Source organism: Chiloscyllium plagiosum, unplaced genomic scaffold, assembly GCF_037043375.1.
Source record: "Chiloscyllium plagiosum isolate Xiang-an unplaced genomic scaffold, Cpla_swu_hap1 HiC_scaffold_3, whole genome shotgun sequence".
Taxonomy (NCBI): domain Eukaryota; kingdom Metazoa; phylum Chordata; class Chondrichthyes; order Orectolobiformes; family Hemiscylliidae; genus Chiloscyllium; species Chiloscyllium plagiosum.
The window spans coordinates 153179502-153199261 of record NW_028270141.1 but is presented as its reverse complement, the minus strand read 5'-3'; the positions used below and the strand labels follow the sequence as shown (position 1 = coordinate 153199261).

The window sequence follows — 19760 nt, the reverse complement described above, 5'->3', positions numbered from 1 at the left end:
CATTCTCAGGTTTGCTGTAACAATGAGTTTTAGCTAGACAATATGTTGAAGGTAAAAACAATGACTGCAGATGCTGGAAACCAGATTCTGGATTAGTAGTGCTGGAAGAGCACAGCAGTTCAGGCAGCATCCGAGGTGCAGTAAAATCGACGTTTCAGGCAAAAACCCTTAATCAAGCATACAGGCAGAGAGCCTGAAGCGTGGAAAGATAAGTGAGAGGAGGGTGGGGGTGGGGAGAAAGTAGCATCAAGTACAATAGGTGAGTGGGGGAGGGGATGAAGGTGATAGGTCGGGGGGGAAGGAGGGTGGAGTGGATAGGTGGAAAAGAAGATAGGCAGGTAGGACAAGTCATGGGGACCGTGCTGAGCTGGAAGTTGGGAACTGCGGTGAGGTGGGGGAAGGGGAAATGAGGAAACTGTTGAAGTCCACATTGATGCCCTGGGGTTGAAGTGTTCCGAGGCAGAAGATGAGGCATTCTTCCTCCAAGCGTTGGGTGGTGAGGGAGCGGCGGTGAAGGAGGCCCAGGACCTCCATATCCTCGGCAGAGTTGGAGGGGGAGTTGAAATGTTGGGCCACAGGGCGGTGTAGTTGATTGGTGCAGGTGTCCCGGAGATGTTCCCTAAAGCGCTCTGCAAGGAGGTGTCCAGTCTCCCCAATGTAGAGGAGACCGCATCGGGAGCAACAGATACAATAAATGATATTGGTGGATGTGCAGGTAAAACTTTGATGGATGTGGAAGGCTCCTTTAGGGCCTTGGATGGAGGTGAGGGAGGAGGTGTGGGCGCAGGTTTTGCAATTCCTGCGGTGGCAGGGGAAGGTGTCAGGACGGGACGGTGGGTTGTAGGGGGGCGTGGACCTGACCAGGTAGTCACGGAGGGAACGGTGTTTGCAGAAGGCGGAAAGGGGTGGGGAGGGACATATATCCCTGATGGTGGGGTCTGTTTGGAGGTACCGGAAATGTCATTGGATGATTTGTTTTATGCGAAGGTTGGTAGGGTGAAAGGTGAGCAGCAGGGGCGTTCTGTCCTTGTTATGGTTGGAGCGGTAGGGTCTGAGGACAGAGGTGCGGGATGTGGACGAGATGCATTGGAGGGCATCTTTAACCACGTGGGAAGGGAAATTGTGGTCTATAAAGAAGGAGGCCATCTGGTGTGTTCTGTGGTGGAACTGGTCCTCCTGGGAGCAGATACGGTGGAGGCGGAGGAATTGGGAATACGGGATGGCATTTTTGCAGGAGGTGGGGTGGGAAGAGGTGTAATCCAGGTAGCTGTGGGTAGTCGGTGGGTTTGTAAAAAATGTCGGTATCAATTCGGTCGTCATTAATGGAGATGGAGAGGTCTAGGAAGGGGAGGGAGGTGTCAGAGATGGCCAGGTAAATTTAAGGTCAGAGTGGAATGTGTTGGTGAATTTGATGAATTGCTCAACCTCCTCGCGAGAGCAAGAGGTGGCGCCAATGCAGTCATCAATGTAGCGGAGGAAGAGGTGGGGGATATGTTGAAGGTGTTAGCCCCCTGTGTTCTCTGTCTATGCCACGATGTTTAGATTGATTCTAATCTGAAAAGTGAGATAACAGAGTTTTACATAAATTCATGCAGTTTTTGAGCTCATAGTTTTACATGAATCCATGCAGTTTTTGAGCAAAGTACAACGTAACTCTGCAAGTATAAATTCATTCCACACAATATATGTGTGCATGTGGGTCTTTGTGTTTGTGTGTGTGTCTGTCTGTCTGGGTTGGGGGTTGTGAGTGTGAAAGAGAGAGTATATGTGTGTGTAGCGAGCGTAGAGTGTCTTAAGTCTACGAGGGGTGATCGTAACACATAATTTATAGCAAAAATTTGCAGTGTGATGTAACTGAAATTATACATTGAAAAATTGATTGTCTGTTAAGCCTTTCATCTGTTAGAATACAGTGATAGTTTCACTTCTTTCATGTGTAAATCACAAAACCCTTTTTTTTTAAAGTTGCATTCTCGGGTTAGCTGTTAACAATGGTGATAGCTAGACAATATGTTGAAGGTGTTAGCCCCCTGTGTTCTCTGTCTATGATCTGATGTTTAGATTGATTCTAATCTAAAAAGTGAGATAACCGAGTTTTACATAAATTCATGCAGTTTTTGAGCTCAGAGTTCTACATGAATGTATGCAGTTTTTGAGCAAAGTGCAATGTAACTCTGCAAGTACAAATTCACCACACAAAATATATGTGTGCATGTGGGTCTTTGTCTGTCTGTGTGTGTGTGTCTGTCTGTCTGGGGTGGGGGTTGTGAGTGTGTGTAGTGAGTGCAGAGTGTCTTAAGTCTGTGAGGGGGTGCATATGTGGGAGTGTGTGTGTCTATGTGGATGTGTGTGGGTGTCTGTGTGCGCGTCTGTGTGTACCTGTGTCCGTGTGCATGTGAGAGTGTGTGTGTGTGTGTAGGAATATCTGTGTGTGTGTGTGTGTGTGTGTGTGTGTGTGTAGTGCAATGGTGATCACCTGTAATGTGACATGAACCCAAGGTCCCGGTTGAGGCCCTCTCTATGGGTACCGAACTTAGCTATCAGCCTCTGCTTGGCCACTTTCCTCTGCTGCATGTCCCGAAGTCCACCTTGGAGGATGGTCACCCGAAGGTCCGAGGCTGAATGTCCTGGACCACTGAAGTGTTCCCCCAACTGGGAGGGAACCCTCCTGTCTGTTGATTGTTGTGCGGTGCCCATTCATCCGTTGTCGTAGCCTTTGCTCGGTTTCCCCAATGTACCATGCCTCCGGGCATCCTTGCCTTCAACGTATAAGATAGACAACGTTGGCTGAGTCACATGAGTACCTGCCATGTACAAGGTGGGAGGTGTTCCCATGCATAATAGTGGTATCTATGTCCACAATCTGACACGTCTTGCAGAGCCCACCGTGACAGGATTGTATGGAGTTGTCCTGAGAGCCGGGCAGTTTGCTACGAACAATGATCTGTTTGAGGTTTGGCGTTTGTTTAAAGGCAAGTAGTGGAGGTATGGGGAAGGTCTTGGTGAGGTGCTCATCCTCATTGATGATGTGTTGCAGGTCACGAAGAACATGGGGTAATTTTTCAGCCCCTGGGAAGTACTGAACAACGAAAGGTACCCTATCAGTTGCAGCACGTGTCTGTCTCCTGAGGAGGTCATTACGGTTCCTTGCTTTGGCACGTCGGAACTGGCGGTCGATGAGTTGTGCATCGTACCCCGTTCTTGTGAGGGCATCCTTGAGTATTTCCAGGTGTCCGTCATGTTCCTCCTCATCTGAGCAGATCCGGTGTATGCGTAGGGCTTGTCCATAGGGAATGGCTGTTTTAATATGTTTTGGGTGGAAGCTGAAGAAGTGTAGCATTGTGAGGTTGTCTGTGGGTTTGCGGTAGAGTGTGGTGCTGAGGTGTCCGTCCTTGATGGAGACGCATGTGTCCAAGAATGAGACAGACAGTCGAGAGTAGTCCATGGTGAGTTTGATGGTGGGATGAAACTTGTTGATGTCACTGTGTAGTTTTATCAGTGACTCCTCGCCATGGGTCCAGAGGAAGAAAATGTCATCAATGTACCTGGTGTACAATGTTGGTTGGAGATCCTGCATAGAGACGAAATCTTGTTCAAACCTGTGCATAAAAATGTTGGCATATTGGGTGCAAATTTGGTCCCCATGGCTGTTCCGTGTGTCTGGATGAAGAATTGGTTGTCAAAGGTGAAGACGTTATGATCGAGGATAAAGCGGATGAGTTGTAGGATGGTGTTTGGAGACTGGCAGTTGTTGGTGTTCAGTACTGAGGCTGTTGCCGCGATACCATCCTTGTGGGGGATGCTGGTGTAGAGAGCGGAAACGTCCATTGTGACGACGAATGTTCCCGGTTCGACTGGTCCGTGGGTACTGAGTTTCTGTAAGAAATCCGTAGTGTCGCGACAGAAGCTGGAGATCCCCTGTACAATAGGTTTCAAGATGCCTTCCACATAGCCAGAGAGATTCTCACATGGGGTCCCATTGCCCGACAAGATGGGACGTCCCGGTGTGTTGGCTTTGTGTACCTTTGGAAGGCAGTAGAAATCGCCTACACGCGAAGTACATGGGATGAGGGTGCATAGGGAGCTTTGAAGGACTGGATCCAAAGTTCTGATCAGTGTGTTTAATTCTCGGGTGTGTTCTTTGGTCGGATCAGCTGGTAGTTGCCTGTAGTGTTCCTGGTTGTTCAGTTGTCGGTACACTTTCTTGCAGTAATCTGTTCTATTCTGAATGACAATGGCTCCTCCTTTATCTGCTGGTTTGATGACAATGTTGTCATTGGTTTTGAGAGCCTGGATGGCATTGCGTTGCGAACGGGTGATGTTTTGCTCTACCTTGTCGGTACGGCTGATGAATCTGGCATTTATATATTTCCTGACAGTTTGAGCATCCATGTCAAGCCCAGGGCAGCGGCCCTCCGGTGGGGTCCATGTTGACACCTTCTTTGGTCGCTCCTCTACAGATCCCTGTGATGACTGTTCTAGTTCATCAGTGGGCTCATTGGGATCAAAGCCGGCACCTTGAAAGAATTCCCAGAGTCTCATTCGTCTGATGAACTCCTCTGTGTCTTCTGCCAGAACCAACGGGTCCATTTTGGTGGTGGGGCAGAAGTTGAGACCCCTACTCAGGACTTCAATCTCTTCCGGTCGAAGGGTGTGGTCCGATAAGTTGACAATAGACTTCCCCGCAGTGATAATGTTGTCTACTGTGGTTCCAGGGCAGGCTTTGCTATTACTGGTAAGAATGCCAAGCTTCTCCAGTTTTTTGTTCTTGGTGTGCATGTACGTGGTGTAGTTTTGTCACCTTGTCTGTTTGGCAATGTCACGTAATTGTACTGCTGTATCCTATGTGCAGGCTGAGAGTGTGGACTCCATCTGAATTTCAAGGTTGTGGCACCTGCTATAGAGTTGGTGCACGAGATGATTGAGAAGTTTACGAGAGGTGCGGTGGCAAAGTCTCTCTGCGTAGTCTGTGTTGTAGGTCGACCTAAGTGGGTTCGTGATCCGTAATCCTTTCGGGATCTTTCCTGCTTGCCTGCATTCCTGTAGAAACTTGATGTCTGTGTCGATAACAGACAATCAATTTTTCAATGTATAATTTCAGTTACATCACACTGCAAATTTTTGCTATAAATTCTGTGTTACGATCGAGCCCTCCACAATCACCTGATGAAGGAGCATCGCTCCAAAAGCTAGTGTGCTTCCAATTAAACCTGTTGGACTATAACCTGGGGTGTACAAAGTGATTTTTAACTTTGTACACCCCAGTCCAACACCGGCATCTCCAAATCATAGATTGACTGAGGTTGTCTTCTTTTTGGAACATGGAAGAAGAGGCTAAAGTAAGATGAACTTTCAGTGTACAAAATTCTTAAAGGGTAGGACATATTCAATTTGGAAGAGACTATACCCCTTACTCGAGAGGTCATTTATCACGATAGACTGAATATACAGATTTATAGTCATTGATACAATGATTATCAGGGAGGAGAAACTTAGAAATTTGATGGGGTCCAGAATCTATTACCAGAATGCATTGGAAGAGACAGAAACCTCATGGCATTTAAGTGGACTTTTCTAACCAATACAGATACAATGGGCCCCTTTTATGGCGTAAATCTTCTGTGTTTTCTGTTCTTTTCTGGTGAAGGTTTCTTCATTGAAAATTTGACTCAAGATCTTAATTTAGCGAACAGTTCAATCAATAATTTTATTAATTGTTAAATTAATTACCACCAGGTTCATTATGATTTTGGCTTGAGAAATATTCTTTCTGTCTTGAGGACTTTGGGAGCTCAGAAGAGAGCACGACCGGAAGACAGTGAATCAACAATTGTCATGAGGGTACTGAGAGATATGAATCTGTCTAAACTGGTGAGTAAAAATGGGAAAGTTTTTTAAAATATGTTTTAAATATTGAAACTGTCTGATTTGCTGCCAATATATACTCCAGGGGACAGGCCAGACTGAATGTTACAGCAGATTATGTAAGATAATACATTTAATGAGGAAAATTATCACAATTAGATAAATAATTTTTGATTTTTTGATATTATGTTTGAAGTTTCCTTTTTTTTGCCTATATTAGAAGAAGAATGACCTGCCTCAGTTGAGACAGTCAAGTCATAGAAAGGCAAAAATACAATTTGCAGATCAGCTTACAGGATATTTCAGTGTTTATAGCTTCCACCTTACTTAAGCTTAAACATCAAAACCAGACTGACTTAAAAAACCCTATGGAGAGCAATCATGACATGAGTACACAATTAAGAAGAGACATGGCTAGAACAGGTAAAAACAATGACTGCAGATGCTGGAAACCAGATTCTGGATCAGTGGTGCTGGAAGAGCACAGCAATTCAGGCAGCATCCGAGGACAGGCAAGATCGACGTTTCGGGCAAAAGCCCTTCATCAGGAATAAAGGCAGAGAGACTGAAGCGTGGAGAGATAAGCTAGAGGAGGGTGGGGGTGGGGATAGAGTAGCATAGAGTACAATAGGTCAGTGGGGAAGGAGATGAAGGTGATAGGTCAGGGAGGAGAGGGTGGAGTGGATAGGTGGAAAAGGAGCTAGGCAAGTCGGACAAGTCCGGACACGTCAGGGGATCGTGTTGCTGGAGGTTAGAAACTAGGATGAGGTGGGGGAAGGGGAAATGAGGAAACTGTTGAAATCCACATTGATGCCCTGGGGTTGAAGTGTTCCGAGGCGGAAGATGAGGCGTTCTTCCTCCATGCGTCTGGTGGTGAGGGAGCGGCGATGGAGGAGGCCCAGCACCTCCATGTCCTCGGCAGAGTGGGAGGGGGAGTTGAAATGTGACAGGAATGGTTGTTGCAGGTTCCAGGATTTAGATGTTTCAGTAAGAAGAGAAAACATGGCAAAAGAGGGGGAGGTGTGGCATTATTAGTCGAGGACAGTATTACAGTGGCAGAAAGGATATTTGAGGACTCGTCTATTGAGGTAGTATGGGCTGAAGTTAGAAACAGGAAAGAAGAGGTCACCCTGTAGGGAGTTTTCTATAGGCCTCCGAATACTTCCAGAGATGTAGAGGAAAGAATAGCAAAGATAATTCTGGATAGGAGCGAGAGTAACAGGATAGTTGTTATGGAGGTTTTTAACTTTCCAAATATTGACTGGAAATACTATAGTCCGAGTACTTTAGATGGGTCAGCTTTTGTCTAATGTGTGCAACATAGTTTCCTGCCGCATTATGTAGGCAAGAGACCTACACGATATTTATATGGTGCTGGAAAAGCACAGCAGGTCAAGCAGCATCCTCGGAGAAGGAAAATCAACATTCCAGGCAAAAACCCTTCATCAGGAATGAGGCTGAGAGCCTCAGGAGTGGAGAGATAAATGGGAGGGGGTGGGGCTGGGGGAAGGCAGCTGGAGGGTAATAGGTGCATGGAGGTGGGGGTAAAGTTAATATGTCAGAGGGGAGGGTGGTGTAGATAGGTGGGAAGGATGATGGACAGATGGGACAGGTCATGGGGACGGTCCAAAGCTGGAAGGTTGGAACTGGGATAAGGTGGGGGGAGGGGAAATGAGGAAACTGATGAAATCCACATTGATGCTGTGGGGTTGAAGGGAATGGTCTTTACTGAAAGCGGATGGGGTGGGGATGGAAATATATCTCTGGTGGTGGGGTCTGTTTGTAGGTGGCAGAAATGGCAGAGGATGATGCGATGTATGTGGAGGTTGGTGGGGTGGAAGGTGAGGACGGGGGGGATGGGGGTTCTGTCATTGTTGCGGTTGGAGGGCTGGGGTGCAAGGGTGGAGATGCGGGACGTCGATGAGCTGCGTTGGAGGGCATCTTCAACCACGTGGATGGGGAAATTGTGATCTTTAAAGAAGAAGGCCACCTAGTGTGTTCTATGGTGGAACTGGTCCTCCTGGGAGCAGATGTGGAGGATGAGGATTAATTGGGAATAAGGGATAGCATTTTTGCAGGAGGCAGGGTGGGAGGAGGTGCAATCCAGGTAGCTGTGAGAGTCGGTGGGTTTGTAGAAAATGTCAATGTTGAGTCAGTCACCATTGATGGAGATGGAGAGGTCCAGGAAGGGGAGAGAGGTATCAGAGATGGTCCGGGTGAATTTAAGGTCGCACTGGAATGTGTTCATGAAGTTGATGAACTGTTCAACCTCCTCGTGGGAGCACGAGGTGGCACCGATGCAGTCATCAATGTAGTGTAGGAAAAAGTGGAGAGTGATGTCGGTGTAACTGTTCCATTTAGCCGACAAAGAGATAGACATAGGTGGGGCCCATTGGGTGTCCTTAGCTACCCCTTTCATCTGGAGCAAGTGGGAGGATTCAAAGGAAAAATTGTTGAAGGGTGAGGACCAGTTCAGCCAGATGAATAAGACCGTCAGTGGAAGGGTACTGGTGGAGACATCGGGAGAGGAAGGAATGGAGGGCTTAGAGGTCCTGGTCATGGCAGATGGAAGTGTATAGGGACTGGATGTCCATGGTGAAGATGACGCATTGGGGCCAGGGAAACAGAAGCCTTGGAGGAGGTGGAGGGAGTGGGTGGTATCCTGAACTTATGTGGAGAGTTCCTGGACCAGAGGGATAGGACGGTATCGAGGTATGTGGAGATGAATTCGGTGGGACAGGAGCAGGTTGAGACGGTAGGTAGGCCGGGGTGGTCAGGCTTGTGGAACTTGAGTAGGAAGTGGAATTGGGCGGTGCAGGGTTCCTGAACTGTGAGGTTGGAGATCCCCTGAGGTGATGAGGTTGTGTACGATCTGGGAGATGATGATTTGGTGATGAGAGGTGAGGTCTGGATTACACCTCCTCCCATCCTGCCTCCTGCAAAAATGCTATCCATTATTCCCAATTCCTCTGCCTCTGCATCATCTGCTCCCAGGAAGACCAGTTCCACCACAGAACACACCAGATGGTCTCCTTCTTTAAAGACCGCAGTTTCCTCTCCCATGTGGTCAATGATGCCCTCCATTGCATCTCACCCACGTCCCGCACCTCTGCCCTCGAACCCATCCCTCCAACCGCAACAAGGACAGAGCCCTCCCCCCCCACCCCAGTTCTCACCTTCCACCCAGCCAACCTCCGTATACATCGCATCATCCTCTGCCATTTCCACCACCCACAAACAGACCCCACAATGGAGATATATTTCCATCCCCACCCCATCCGCTTTCTGTTTTCCCTCCACGACTATCTCGTCAGGTCCACGCCCCCCCCCCCCCCCCCCCCCCCCCAGCAACACACCCTCCCCTCCCAGCACCTTCCACTCCCACCACAGGAATTGCAAAACCTGCACCCACACTTTCCTTCCCAAAGGAGCCTTCCTCATCCATCAAAATTTCACCTGTGCTTCCACACATGTCATTTACTGTATCCGTTGCTCCTGATGTGGTCTCCTCTACATTGGGGAGACAGGACGCCTACTCACTGAGTGCTTCAGAGAACATCTCCGGGACACCTGCACCAATCAACCCCACTGCCCCATGGCCGAATATTTCACCTCCCCCTCCCACTCTGCTGACGACATGCAGGTCATGGGCCTCCTCCATCGCCACTCTCTCACCACCTGACGCCTGGAGGAAAAACGACTCATCTTCTGCCTCAGGACCTTCCAACTGCATGACATCAATGTGAATTTCACCAGTTTCCTCATTTCCCCTCCCCCCACCTTATCCCAGTTCCAATCTTCCAGCTCAGCACCATCCTCATGACCTGTCCCATCTGTTCATCTTCCTTCCCACCTAACTACACCACCCTTCTCTCTGACCTATCACCTTTACCCCCACCTCCAGCCACCTATTGCACTCTCAGCTACCTTCCCCTAGCCCCCCCCATTTATCTCTCCACCCCAAGGCTCCCAGCCTGATTCCGATAAAGGGCTTTTGCCCGAACGTCGATTTTCCTGCTCCTTGGATGTTGCCTGACCTGCTGTGCTTTTCTAGCACCAAACTCTTGACTCTAATCTCCAGCACCTGCAGTACTCTCACCTAGTTGACATTATGTAGACAAGCCAATGAGGGGTGAGGCCACATTGGATTTGATCCTGGGTAATGAAACTGCCCAGGTGTTAGATTTGGAGGTAGGTGAGCACTTTGGTGATAGTGATCACAATTCGGTTATGTTTACTTTAGTGATGCAAAGGGATAGGTATATACCGCAGGGCAAGAGTGATTGCTGGTAGAAAGGCAATTATGATGCGATTAGGGAAGATTTAGGATGCATAGGATGGGGAAGCAAACTGCAGGGGATGGGCACAATTGAAATGTGGAGCTTATTCAATGAACAGCTACTGCGGAACCTTGATAAGTATGCACCTGTCAGGCAGGGAGGTAGTCGTTGAGTGAGGAAGCTGTGGTTTATTAAAGAAGTTGAATCTCTGTCAAGAGGAAGAAGAAGGCTTACGTTAGGAAGAGACGTGAAGGCTTAGTTAGGGCACTTGAGAGTTACAGGTTAGCCAGGCAAGACCTAAAAAGAGAGCTAAGAAGAGCTTGAAGGTGTCAGAAGAAGTCATTGGCAGGTAGGATCAAGGAAATCCCCAAAGCTTTCCACAGGTATATCAGGAATAAAAGAATGACTAGAGAAAGAATAGGGTCAATCAAGGATAGTAGTGCGAAGTTGTGTATGGAGTCCAAGGATATAGAGGAAGCGCTAAATGGATTTTTTGTATCAGTATTCACACTGGAAAAAGACAATGTTATTGAGGAGAATCCTAAGATACGGGCTACTAGACTACACAGGATTGACATTCGCAAGGAGGAGGTGTTATCAACTCTGGAAAGTGTGAAAATAGATCAGTCTTTTGGGCTGGATGGGATTTATCCTAGGATTCTCAGGGAAGCCAGGTAGGAGATTGCCAGACCTTTGGCTTTGCTCTTTATGTTATCATTGTCGACAGGAATAGTGCCAGAAGACTGGAGGATAGAAAATGTTGTCCTCTTGTTCAAGAAGGGGAGTAGAGACAACTGGTAATTACAGATCTGTGAGCCTTACTTCAGTTGTGGGTAAAGTGTTGGAAAGGGTTATAACAGATAGGATTTATAATCATCTACAGAGGAATAAGTTGATTAAGGATAGTCAACACAGTTTTGTGAAGGGTAGGTCACGCCTCACAAACCTTATTGAGTTCTTTGAGATGGTGACAAAACAGGTGGATGAGGGTAAAGCGGTTGATGTGGTGTATATGGATTTCAGTAAGGCGTTTGATGAGATGCCCAATAGTAGGCTATTGCACAAAACACAGAGGCATGGGATTGAGGGTGAATTAGCAGTTTGGATTAGAAATTGGCTAGCTGGAAGAAGACAGAGGGTGGTGTTTAATGGGAAATGTTAATTTGGAGTTCAGTTGCTTGTGGTATACCGCAAAGATCTGTTTTGGGGTCACTGCTTGTTGTCATTTTTATAAATGACCTAGATGAGGGCATAGAAGGATGGGTCAGTATACTTGCACTAAGAGGCACTAAGGTCAGTGGAGTTGTGGAAAGTGCTGAAGGATGTTGCAGGCTACAAAGGCACATAGGTAAGCTGCAGAGTTGGGCTGAGAGATGACAAGTGGAGTTTACTGAGGAAAAGTGTGAGGTGATTCACTTTGGAAGGAGCAAAAGGAATAAAGAGCACTGGGCTAATGGTAAGATTCATGTAGTGTAGATGATCTTGGTGTCCACGTACATAGATCCCTGAAAGTTGCCACCTAGGTTGATAGGGTTGTTAAGAAGGCATACAGTACGTTAGCTTTAATTAGTAGAGTGACTGAGTTTCAGAGCCACAAGGTCATGCTGCAGCTTAACAAAACTCTGGTGCGGCCGCACTTGGAGTATTGCGTACAGTTCTGGTCACCATATTATAGGAAGGATGTGAAAATTTTGGAAAGGGTGCAGAAGAGATTTACTAGGATGTTGCCTGGATGGAGGGAAGGTCTTCTGAGGAAATGTGGATGAACTTGAGGCTGTTTTTGTTAGACAGAAGAAGGTTGAGAGGTGACTTAATTGAAACATATAAGATAATCAGAGGTTAGATAGGGTGGACAGTGAGAGGTTTTTTTCCTCGGATGGTGATGGCTGGCACAAGGGGACATAGTTTTAAATTGAGGAGTAATAGATATGGGACAGATGTCAGAGATAGTTTCTTTACTCAGAGAGTAGTAGGGCGTGGATCGCACTGCCTGCAACACTAGTAGACTCGAGGAGAAAGTGAGGTCTGCAGATGCTGGAGATCAGAGCTGAAAATGTGTTGCTGGAACAGCGCAGCAGGTCAGGCAGCATCCAGGGAACAGGAGAATCGACGTTTCGGACATGATTCTTGAAGAAGGGCTTATGCCCGAAACGTCGATTCTCCTGTTCCCTGGATGCTGCCTGACCTGCTGTGCTGTTCCAGCAACACATTTTCAGCACAGTAGTAGACTCGCCAACTTTATAGGCATTTAAATGGTCATTGGATAAACATATGGATGAAAATGGAATAGTGTAGGATAGATGGACTTCAGATTGGTTCCACAACATCGAGGGCTGAAGGGTCTGCACTGAGCTGTAATATTCTATGTTCTATGTTCTAAGTGCACATTCTCCTTTCATACAGTGAGTTCCAAAATGATCATAAGCAAACCTGTTATTTCCTTACACGATTTCTAGATTAGAGTGGTGCTGGAAAAGTACAGCAGTCAGGCAGCATCTGAGGAGCAGTAAAATCGATGTTTCAGGCAGAAGCCCTTCATCAGGAATACAGGCATTCAGGCACTCTACCTGTATTCCTGATGAAGGGCTTTTGCCCGAAACATCGATTTTACTGCTCCTCAGATGCTTCCTGAACTGCTGTGCTTTTCCAGCACCACTCTAATCTAGACTCTGGTTTCTAGCATCTGCAGTCATTGTTTTTACCTAGTTGATTTTAACCCTACTGCGAATCCTCTTGCAAGGATGCCTGCCTTGAAGAAGTTTTCCTCCTCCCTCTACAAGAATCTCAGGGAGTCCCTCTCCCACTGCAACTCCCAGGTCATTTCCTCTGCCCTGAAGCTCTTCAACCATGTCCTGAAACAGATTCGCTACTACAGCCACATTTGCTTCCTCAGTGCCTGCCTCCGTAACCAACTCATCCCACAACGACTCCGGGCCACCTTTAAACCAGCAGAGTTCGGACCCGAACAGGACAAACAGTACAGACTACAGATTCAAAACCACTAGCAACGGTTCTCCTTCAAGATCCCCCAGTCCATGCTCGCAGCAATGCGCCGGCACCTAACCCCTCATTTATCTCTGCACCCTTCAGGCACTCTGCCTGTACTCCTGATGAAGGGATTTTACTGGTCCTCAGATGCTGCCTGAACTGCTGTGCTTTTCCAGCGCCACTCTAATCTAGACTCTGGTTTCCAGCATCTGCAGTCATTGTTTTTATCTTACACGATTTCTCACTTGTGCATCAATGACAGTATTGATAGAATGGCCATCACATAATCCTACTTTCAGATTGAGATACCCTCCATTGTACTGTTTGGCAATACTACGGTGCTAAATGGGAAATATTTCATATAGCACTCAAGTTTTGGCATGCATGAGGCACTGAACTACAATCTGTAACTTCATGGCCTACCACATCCCATTACCATCAAGCCAAGGGATCAACCATGGTTCAATGAAGTGTGCATGGATGTATCCCGGGGCAGCACCGGGCATATAAAACCTGAGGTATTGATCAGGTAGAGCTACAACTCAGCACAGAGGAAGATATTGAAATTATTGGAGATTGATCACTTCAGGCCTAGGACATCATTGTAGTAATTTTAGGATAGTGTCATATCCCAGCCATCAGCAACTACTTAAGATCATTGGACCATAAAAACCAAAAGTAACTCAGGCACAGAAATAGAATTTGCTGGAAAAGCTCAATACGTCTGGGAGCATCTGTGGAGAGAAATTGGAGTTAATGTTTCGGGTCGAGTGACCCTTCCTCAGAACTGATGGTAGCTAGGAAAATGTCAGTTTATTTGCACAAGAAATGGTGGGGTGAGTGGGTAGGGAGTAAATGATAGGTGGCTATAGAGCCTAAAGGGATAGAAGAGCAGTTGGACAGACAACAGAGTGAATAACGATCTGGCTAGAAGAGTGAACAGCTACTAATGGGGACTGTTAATGGCTAGCAATGGGTGGTGTGAAATAGCAGACTATATGATACCAAGGTCAGGTTGTGGGGGTTAGGATAAGAATATAGGAGAGCTCAGACCCTAAAGTAATTTAACGCGATATTGAGTTTGGAAGGCTGAAAATGAGGAGCTGTTCTGCAAGCGTGCGCTCTCCACAGATACAGCCAGACCTGATTCCCTCATTCCTGAAGAAGGGCTCATGCCCGAAACATCGATTCTCCTGCTCATCCGCTGCTGCCTGACCAGCTGTGCTTTTCCAGCACCAGATTCTTCGACTCTGATCTCCAGCATCTGCAGTCCTCACTTTCTCCTCCCTGCTAAGCTTTTCCAGCAATTTCTATCTTATCTCCGATTTTCAGCATCCGCAGTTCTTCCAGTTTTGCTTTAGTACTTAACTCACAGATACTTACGTTCTGGACATGCCCATCTTGAAGAAGTTCTGTTCCTCTCACTGACAGGATTTCCATTCCAATCTTTTTTCTTGTCCATCAACCCTGAGCTTCCTGCCACTTCAACATGCAACTGTTCTCTGACCAACATCTCTGTCTCATGCTTGCTGCAGGGCTCCAGCAAAGCTCAATGCAAGTTGTAAAGTGGTGCTGAAGTGGCTGCAGAAGACAGCCTACATCAACAATCAGAGAAGGCCTTTAGGTTACTTTTAAAACAGCTGTAACAATGGAAGGGGAGCGGCCAGTTCTACAGATCAGGCTTTCTAATATTTTTACTGTGGCAGTCAGAAACTGTTTGGGTCCCAGAAGAGTTGGAGCTTCAGTAAAATGATTCCTAGCTGCTACATTCTCTGAAATCTCTCTTGATGTTTATTTCCTCCAGGAGAATTGCCTGTAAGAATCTGTGTCTGAATTTACTCTTTTGACAAGGGGTGTGTTTCTATATTGGAACAGTTAATTAGTAATCGATACTGTATCTATTATTTGGTTAAGTTTGCCAATTTCGCTTTCTTTTGTTTGTATTTTAACAACAGTGTTTAAATAAATTGTTTTTCTTAACATCGAGTGGTTTGACCAGTTACATCACAGCTGGAACATGCATTTCACACCCACCTTCCGGACGGGAATACGTTAGGGTCGTGTGTGTGTGTGTGTGTGTGTGTGTGTGTGTGTGTGTGTGTGTGTGTGTGTGTGTGTGTGTGTGTGTGTGTGTGTGTGTGTGTGTGTGTGTGTGTGTGTGTGTGTGTGTGTGTGTGTGTGTGTGTGTGTGCTGCCTTTCTGTATTTCATGCACAAGTACCCTCAAATCCCCATGTACTGCAGCTTTCTGCAGTTTTTCTCTTTACTTAAATAATAATAATTAAATAATACTCCCAAAATGAACAACTTTACATTTCCCACATGATACCCATTTGCCAACTCCATGCTTTGGAACTCAAGTGGAGATTAGAATAACTACAATGAATCCACAAAGCTGAGAAGAACATGAATATCATGCGTTACAAAGTGACCCACACTACAGTTTAAGAACATTCAGGCAAAGATAGGGCAAGGTACTATCGAACATCATGTTTGACTAATTTGCTAGAGTTCTTCAAAGATGTAACAAGCAAGGTGGACAATGGGGATGCTGTAGATGTAATTTATCTGGATTCTTCTGGTTCAGTACTTGGGGCCCAGCTGTTCACAATATTTATCAATGACTGTATGTGGAGACCAAATGAAATATTGCCAAATTTGTGGGCAATATAAAGCTAAGTGGGAATGTATGCTGTGAGACAGTTGTAAATTGAATTCAGGAGAGCTTTTTAGGCCAGAATATAGAGAGTCCTGCAAGAGAGGACACAATGCTGGACCTGATTTTAGAGAATAAAGCCAGATAAGTAATAGATGTGGTAATAGGGGAGTATCTCCAGGATAGTGATCATAATTCAGTAGGATTTAAGATAATTGAATGATTGATTGTTTTATTGTTGTCACATATACTGAGATGCAGTAAAAAAGGAAAACAAACTCAGCCAATCCAGTCTTTCCTCATAACTGAGACTTTTCATCCCAGGCCTTATCTTGGTGAATCTCTTCTGTATCCTATCCAGTGTGTCACATCCTTATGATCGTGTCGTAACCAGAACTACATGCAGTATTCCATTTGTTGCCCAGTCAATGTTTGAACAAGACTTTCCCATAGTCTATGCTCCGGCTAATGAAGGCGAGCATCCTGTTTGCTTTCTTCACCACCCTGTTTACCTTTGTTGACACCTTCAAGGATCTACAGACTTGTACACCCAAGGTCCCTTTGTTCCTTAGTACTCCGTAGGAATTTACCATTCGTTATGTATGTCCTTATTTTATGCGACCTCCCAAAATGCATCACCTCGCATTTATCAGGATTAAATTCCATCTGTCATTGCTCTGCTCAGCTTATGAGCTGAGACCAGTAAGTAGCCTGAGACCATCCTCTTCACTATTAACAACACCTCCAATTTTTGTGCCATCTGCCAACTTACCAATTATACCTTCGACATTCACATCCAATCCTTAATGTACATAACAAACAGCAAGGGTCCCAGCACCAATCTCTTTGATGCATTGCTGGCCACATGTTCCCAAACACAGAAACATCCTTTCACCATCACCTTTTCCCTCCTATTTATGAGCTACATTTTGGATCAGCTTTCCAACAAATCTATGCTGACTATCACTAATCAATTCCTGCTTTGAGGAAGTGAGGACTGCAGATGCTGGAGATCAGAGCTGAAAATGTGTTGCTGGAAAAGCGCATCAGGTCAGGCAGCATCCAAAGAGCAGGAGAATCGACGTTTCGGGCATGAGCCCTTCTTCAGGAATGAGGAAAGTGTGCCAAGCAGGCTAAGATAAAAGGTAGGGAGGAGGGACTTGGGGGAGGGGCGTTGGAAATGCGATAGGTGGAAGGAGGTTAAGGTGAGGGTGATAGGCCGGAATGGGGGTGGGGGTGGGGCCGAAGAGGTCAGGAAGAAGATTGCAGGTTAGGAAGGTGGTGCTGAGTTCGAGGGTTGGGACTGAGACAAGGTGGGGGGAGGGGAAATTTCCACTCCCCCCACCTTGTCTCAGTCCCAACCCTCGAACTCAGCACCACCTTCCTAACCTGCAATCTTCTTCCTGACCTCTTCGGCCCCACCCCCACTCCGGCCTATCACCCTCACCTTAACCTCCTTCCACCTATCGCATTTCCAACGCCCCTCCCCCAAGTCCCTCCTCCCTACCTTTTATCTTAGCCTGCTTGGCACACTTTCCTCATTCCTGAAGAAGGGCTCATGCCCGAAACGTCGATTCTCCTGCTCTTTGGATGCTGCCTGACCTGCTGCGCTTTTCCAGCAACACATTTTCAGCTCAATTCCTGCTTTCCCCTGTATTGATTTATTCACTCTCTCAGCATTTTCTTCTAATAATTTTCTGATGACTGACTTGAGACTAATTGCTCTGTAATTACCTGGACTACTCCTGTTGCCCTTCCTGAATAAAGCAAATACATTAACTATCCTGTAGTCATCTGGCACCTCACCCGCAGCCAACAAAGTATTAAATATCTCCACCACAGCCCCAGTAACCTACTCCCATGCCTCCCAGAGCCGTCTGGGATCATTTTCATCAGGCCGTGGGGATATGTGCCCTTTAATGCCCTGTAAAACATCTAAATCTCCTCCTTATTAATTTTAACATCTTTTAGAGCCTCACCAAAGCAATTGACATCTCCAGGTCCAGGTACAATGTATTTCTCCTTTGTGAATACAGATGACTAATATTCATTGAAGACTTCACCTATATCCTGTAGCTCCACACATGGACAGCCGCTTTGGTCCCTAATAAGTCCCACTCTTTATCTGGTATTTTTCTTGTTCTGAATATGCTTATCAAATGCATTTAGTTTTTCTTTAATTCTATCTGCCAAAGATATTTCATGGCCCCTCTTTGCCCTACTAATTTAATGTTACACTCTCTACACTCTATACTTCAAAATAGCCTCCCCTGTTTTTAATGTATTGTACCTAACATATGCTTTCTTCTTTTTCTTGATCAAGCTCTCAATATCCCTTGACATCCAGGATTCCGTGGACTTGCTGTCCATGCCCTTCATTCTTTAAGGAACACAGTGGCCTTGAACTTTCACCGTATGACTTTGAAAAGACTTTTGCTTTCCTAATAGTGTCTCATATCCTTTAAGTTAGTTTGATTGCAGTGTCCCTACAATGTAAGGTTATGGAAGTCTGGAGGATGACACTCTTTCTGGTAACTGTCGATTGGAATCCTTCCATTTATTGGAACAATGATTGCCATGTTTTAGTCCAGCAGAGTTCACGTTGAAATGTACACAAGAAAATATATACATGGACAAATTTAGGCTGAAGGAACTGTTGTCATACTGTAAACCTCTAGGTTTTTTAACAGAACCACAGACAAACAATTAAAACAGTCTATGATTTCTCTTCATGTCTTGTGGACATAATAATAACAAGGTAAGATAAATGCAGCCAACATTTTATTTTTTCCCTATTTGGCAGAGGCCTGAGTGCCCAGTAAAGTCATGTCTAGACTTCACTTTTATAACAGGAGATGTAATCTATTTGGAGCATTCTGAAAATCACTTTGCTTTTAAAAATGGACATTGAAATGTTGCAAATGTTGCTGGGAGATAAGGAAATAGCTGATGAACCTAATAAGTACTTTGTGTCAGTCTTCACAGTGGAAGACATGATTAATATCCCAACAAATAAGGACAGTCAGGGGGCAGAGTTGAGTATGGTAGCCATTACAAAAGAGAAAGTGCTATAAAAACTAAAAAATCTAAAAATTGATAAATCTCCTGGCCCCGATGGGTACAACCTAGAGTACTGAGGGAGGCGGCTGATGAAATAGCAGAGGCATTGGTTGTGATCTTTCAAAAGTCACTGGAGTCAGGGAAAGTCCCAGATGATTGGAAAATCGCTGCTGTAACCCCCTTGTTCAAAAAATGATCCAGACAAAAGATAGAGAATTAGAGGCCGATTAGCCTAACCTCGGTTGTCGGCAAAATTCTAGAACCCGTCGTTAAGGATGAGATTTCTAAATTCTTGGAAGTACAGGGTTGGATTAGAACAAGTCAGCATGGATTTAATAAGAGGAGGTCATGCCTGACAAATCTGTTGGAATTCTTTGAAGAGGTAACAAGTAGGTTAGACCAGTGAAACCCTGTGGATGTTATCTATCTAGACTTCCAAAAGGCCTTTGATACCGTGCATCACGGGAAGCTGCTGAGTAAGGTGAGGGCCCATGGTGTTCAAGGTGAGCTACTGGCATGGCCTGAGGATTGGCTGTCTGACAGAAGGCAGAGAGTTGGGCTAAAAGTTCTTTTTTGGAATGACAGCTAGTGACAAGTGGTGTCCCACAGGGTTCAGTGTTGAGGCCGTAGCTGTTCACTTTATATATTAGTGATCCAGCTGAAGGGACTGGGGGCATTCTGGTGAAGTTTGCCGATTATACAAAGTTAGGTGGACAGGCAGGTAATAGTGAGGACATGGGGAGGCTCAAGAAAGATTTAGACAGTTTAGGAGACTGGTCCAGGAAATGGCTGATGAAATTCAACGTGAGCAAATGCAAAGTCTTGCACTTTGGAAAAAAAGAATACAGGCATGGACTATTTTCTAAACAGTGAGAAAATTCATAAAGCCAAAGTACAAAGGGATCTGGGAGT

The 19760-nt window shown here is 45.8% G+C and overlaps 1 protein-coding gene across 1 annotated transcript in view; it reads left to right on the top strand.

Annotated features, from left to right (window-relative positions):
• The window catches only part of LOC122540179 (dynein axonemal heavy chain 8-like), a 1258818-nt gene that overhangs the window by 878587 nt on the left and 360471 nt on the right, over positions 1 to 19760 (top strand). The window contains exon 47 of the mRNA XM_087976819.1: positions 5737 to 5871. Within this exon, the coding sequence (XP_087832945.1) occupies positions 5737 to 5871 (135 nt within the window). The remainder of the gene's footprint in view (positions 1 to 5736; positions 5872 to 19760) is intronic.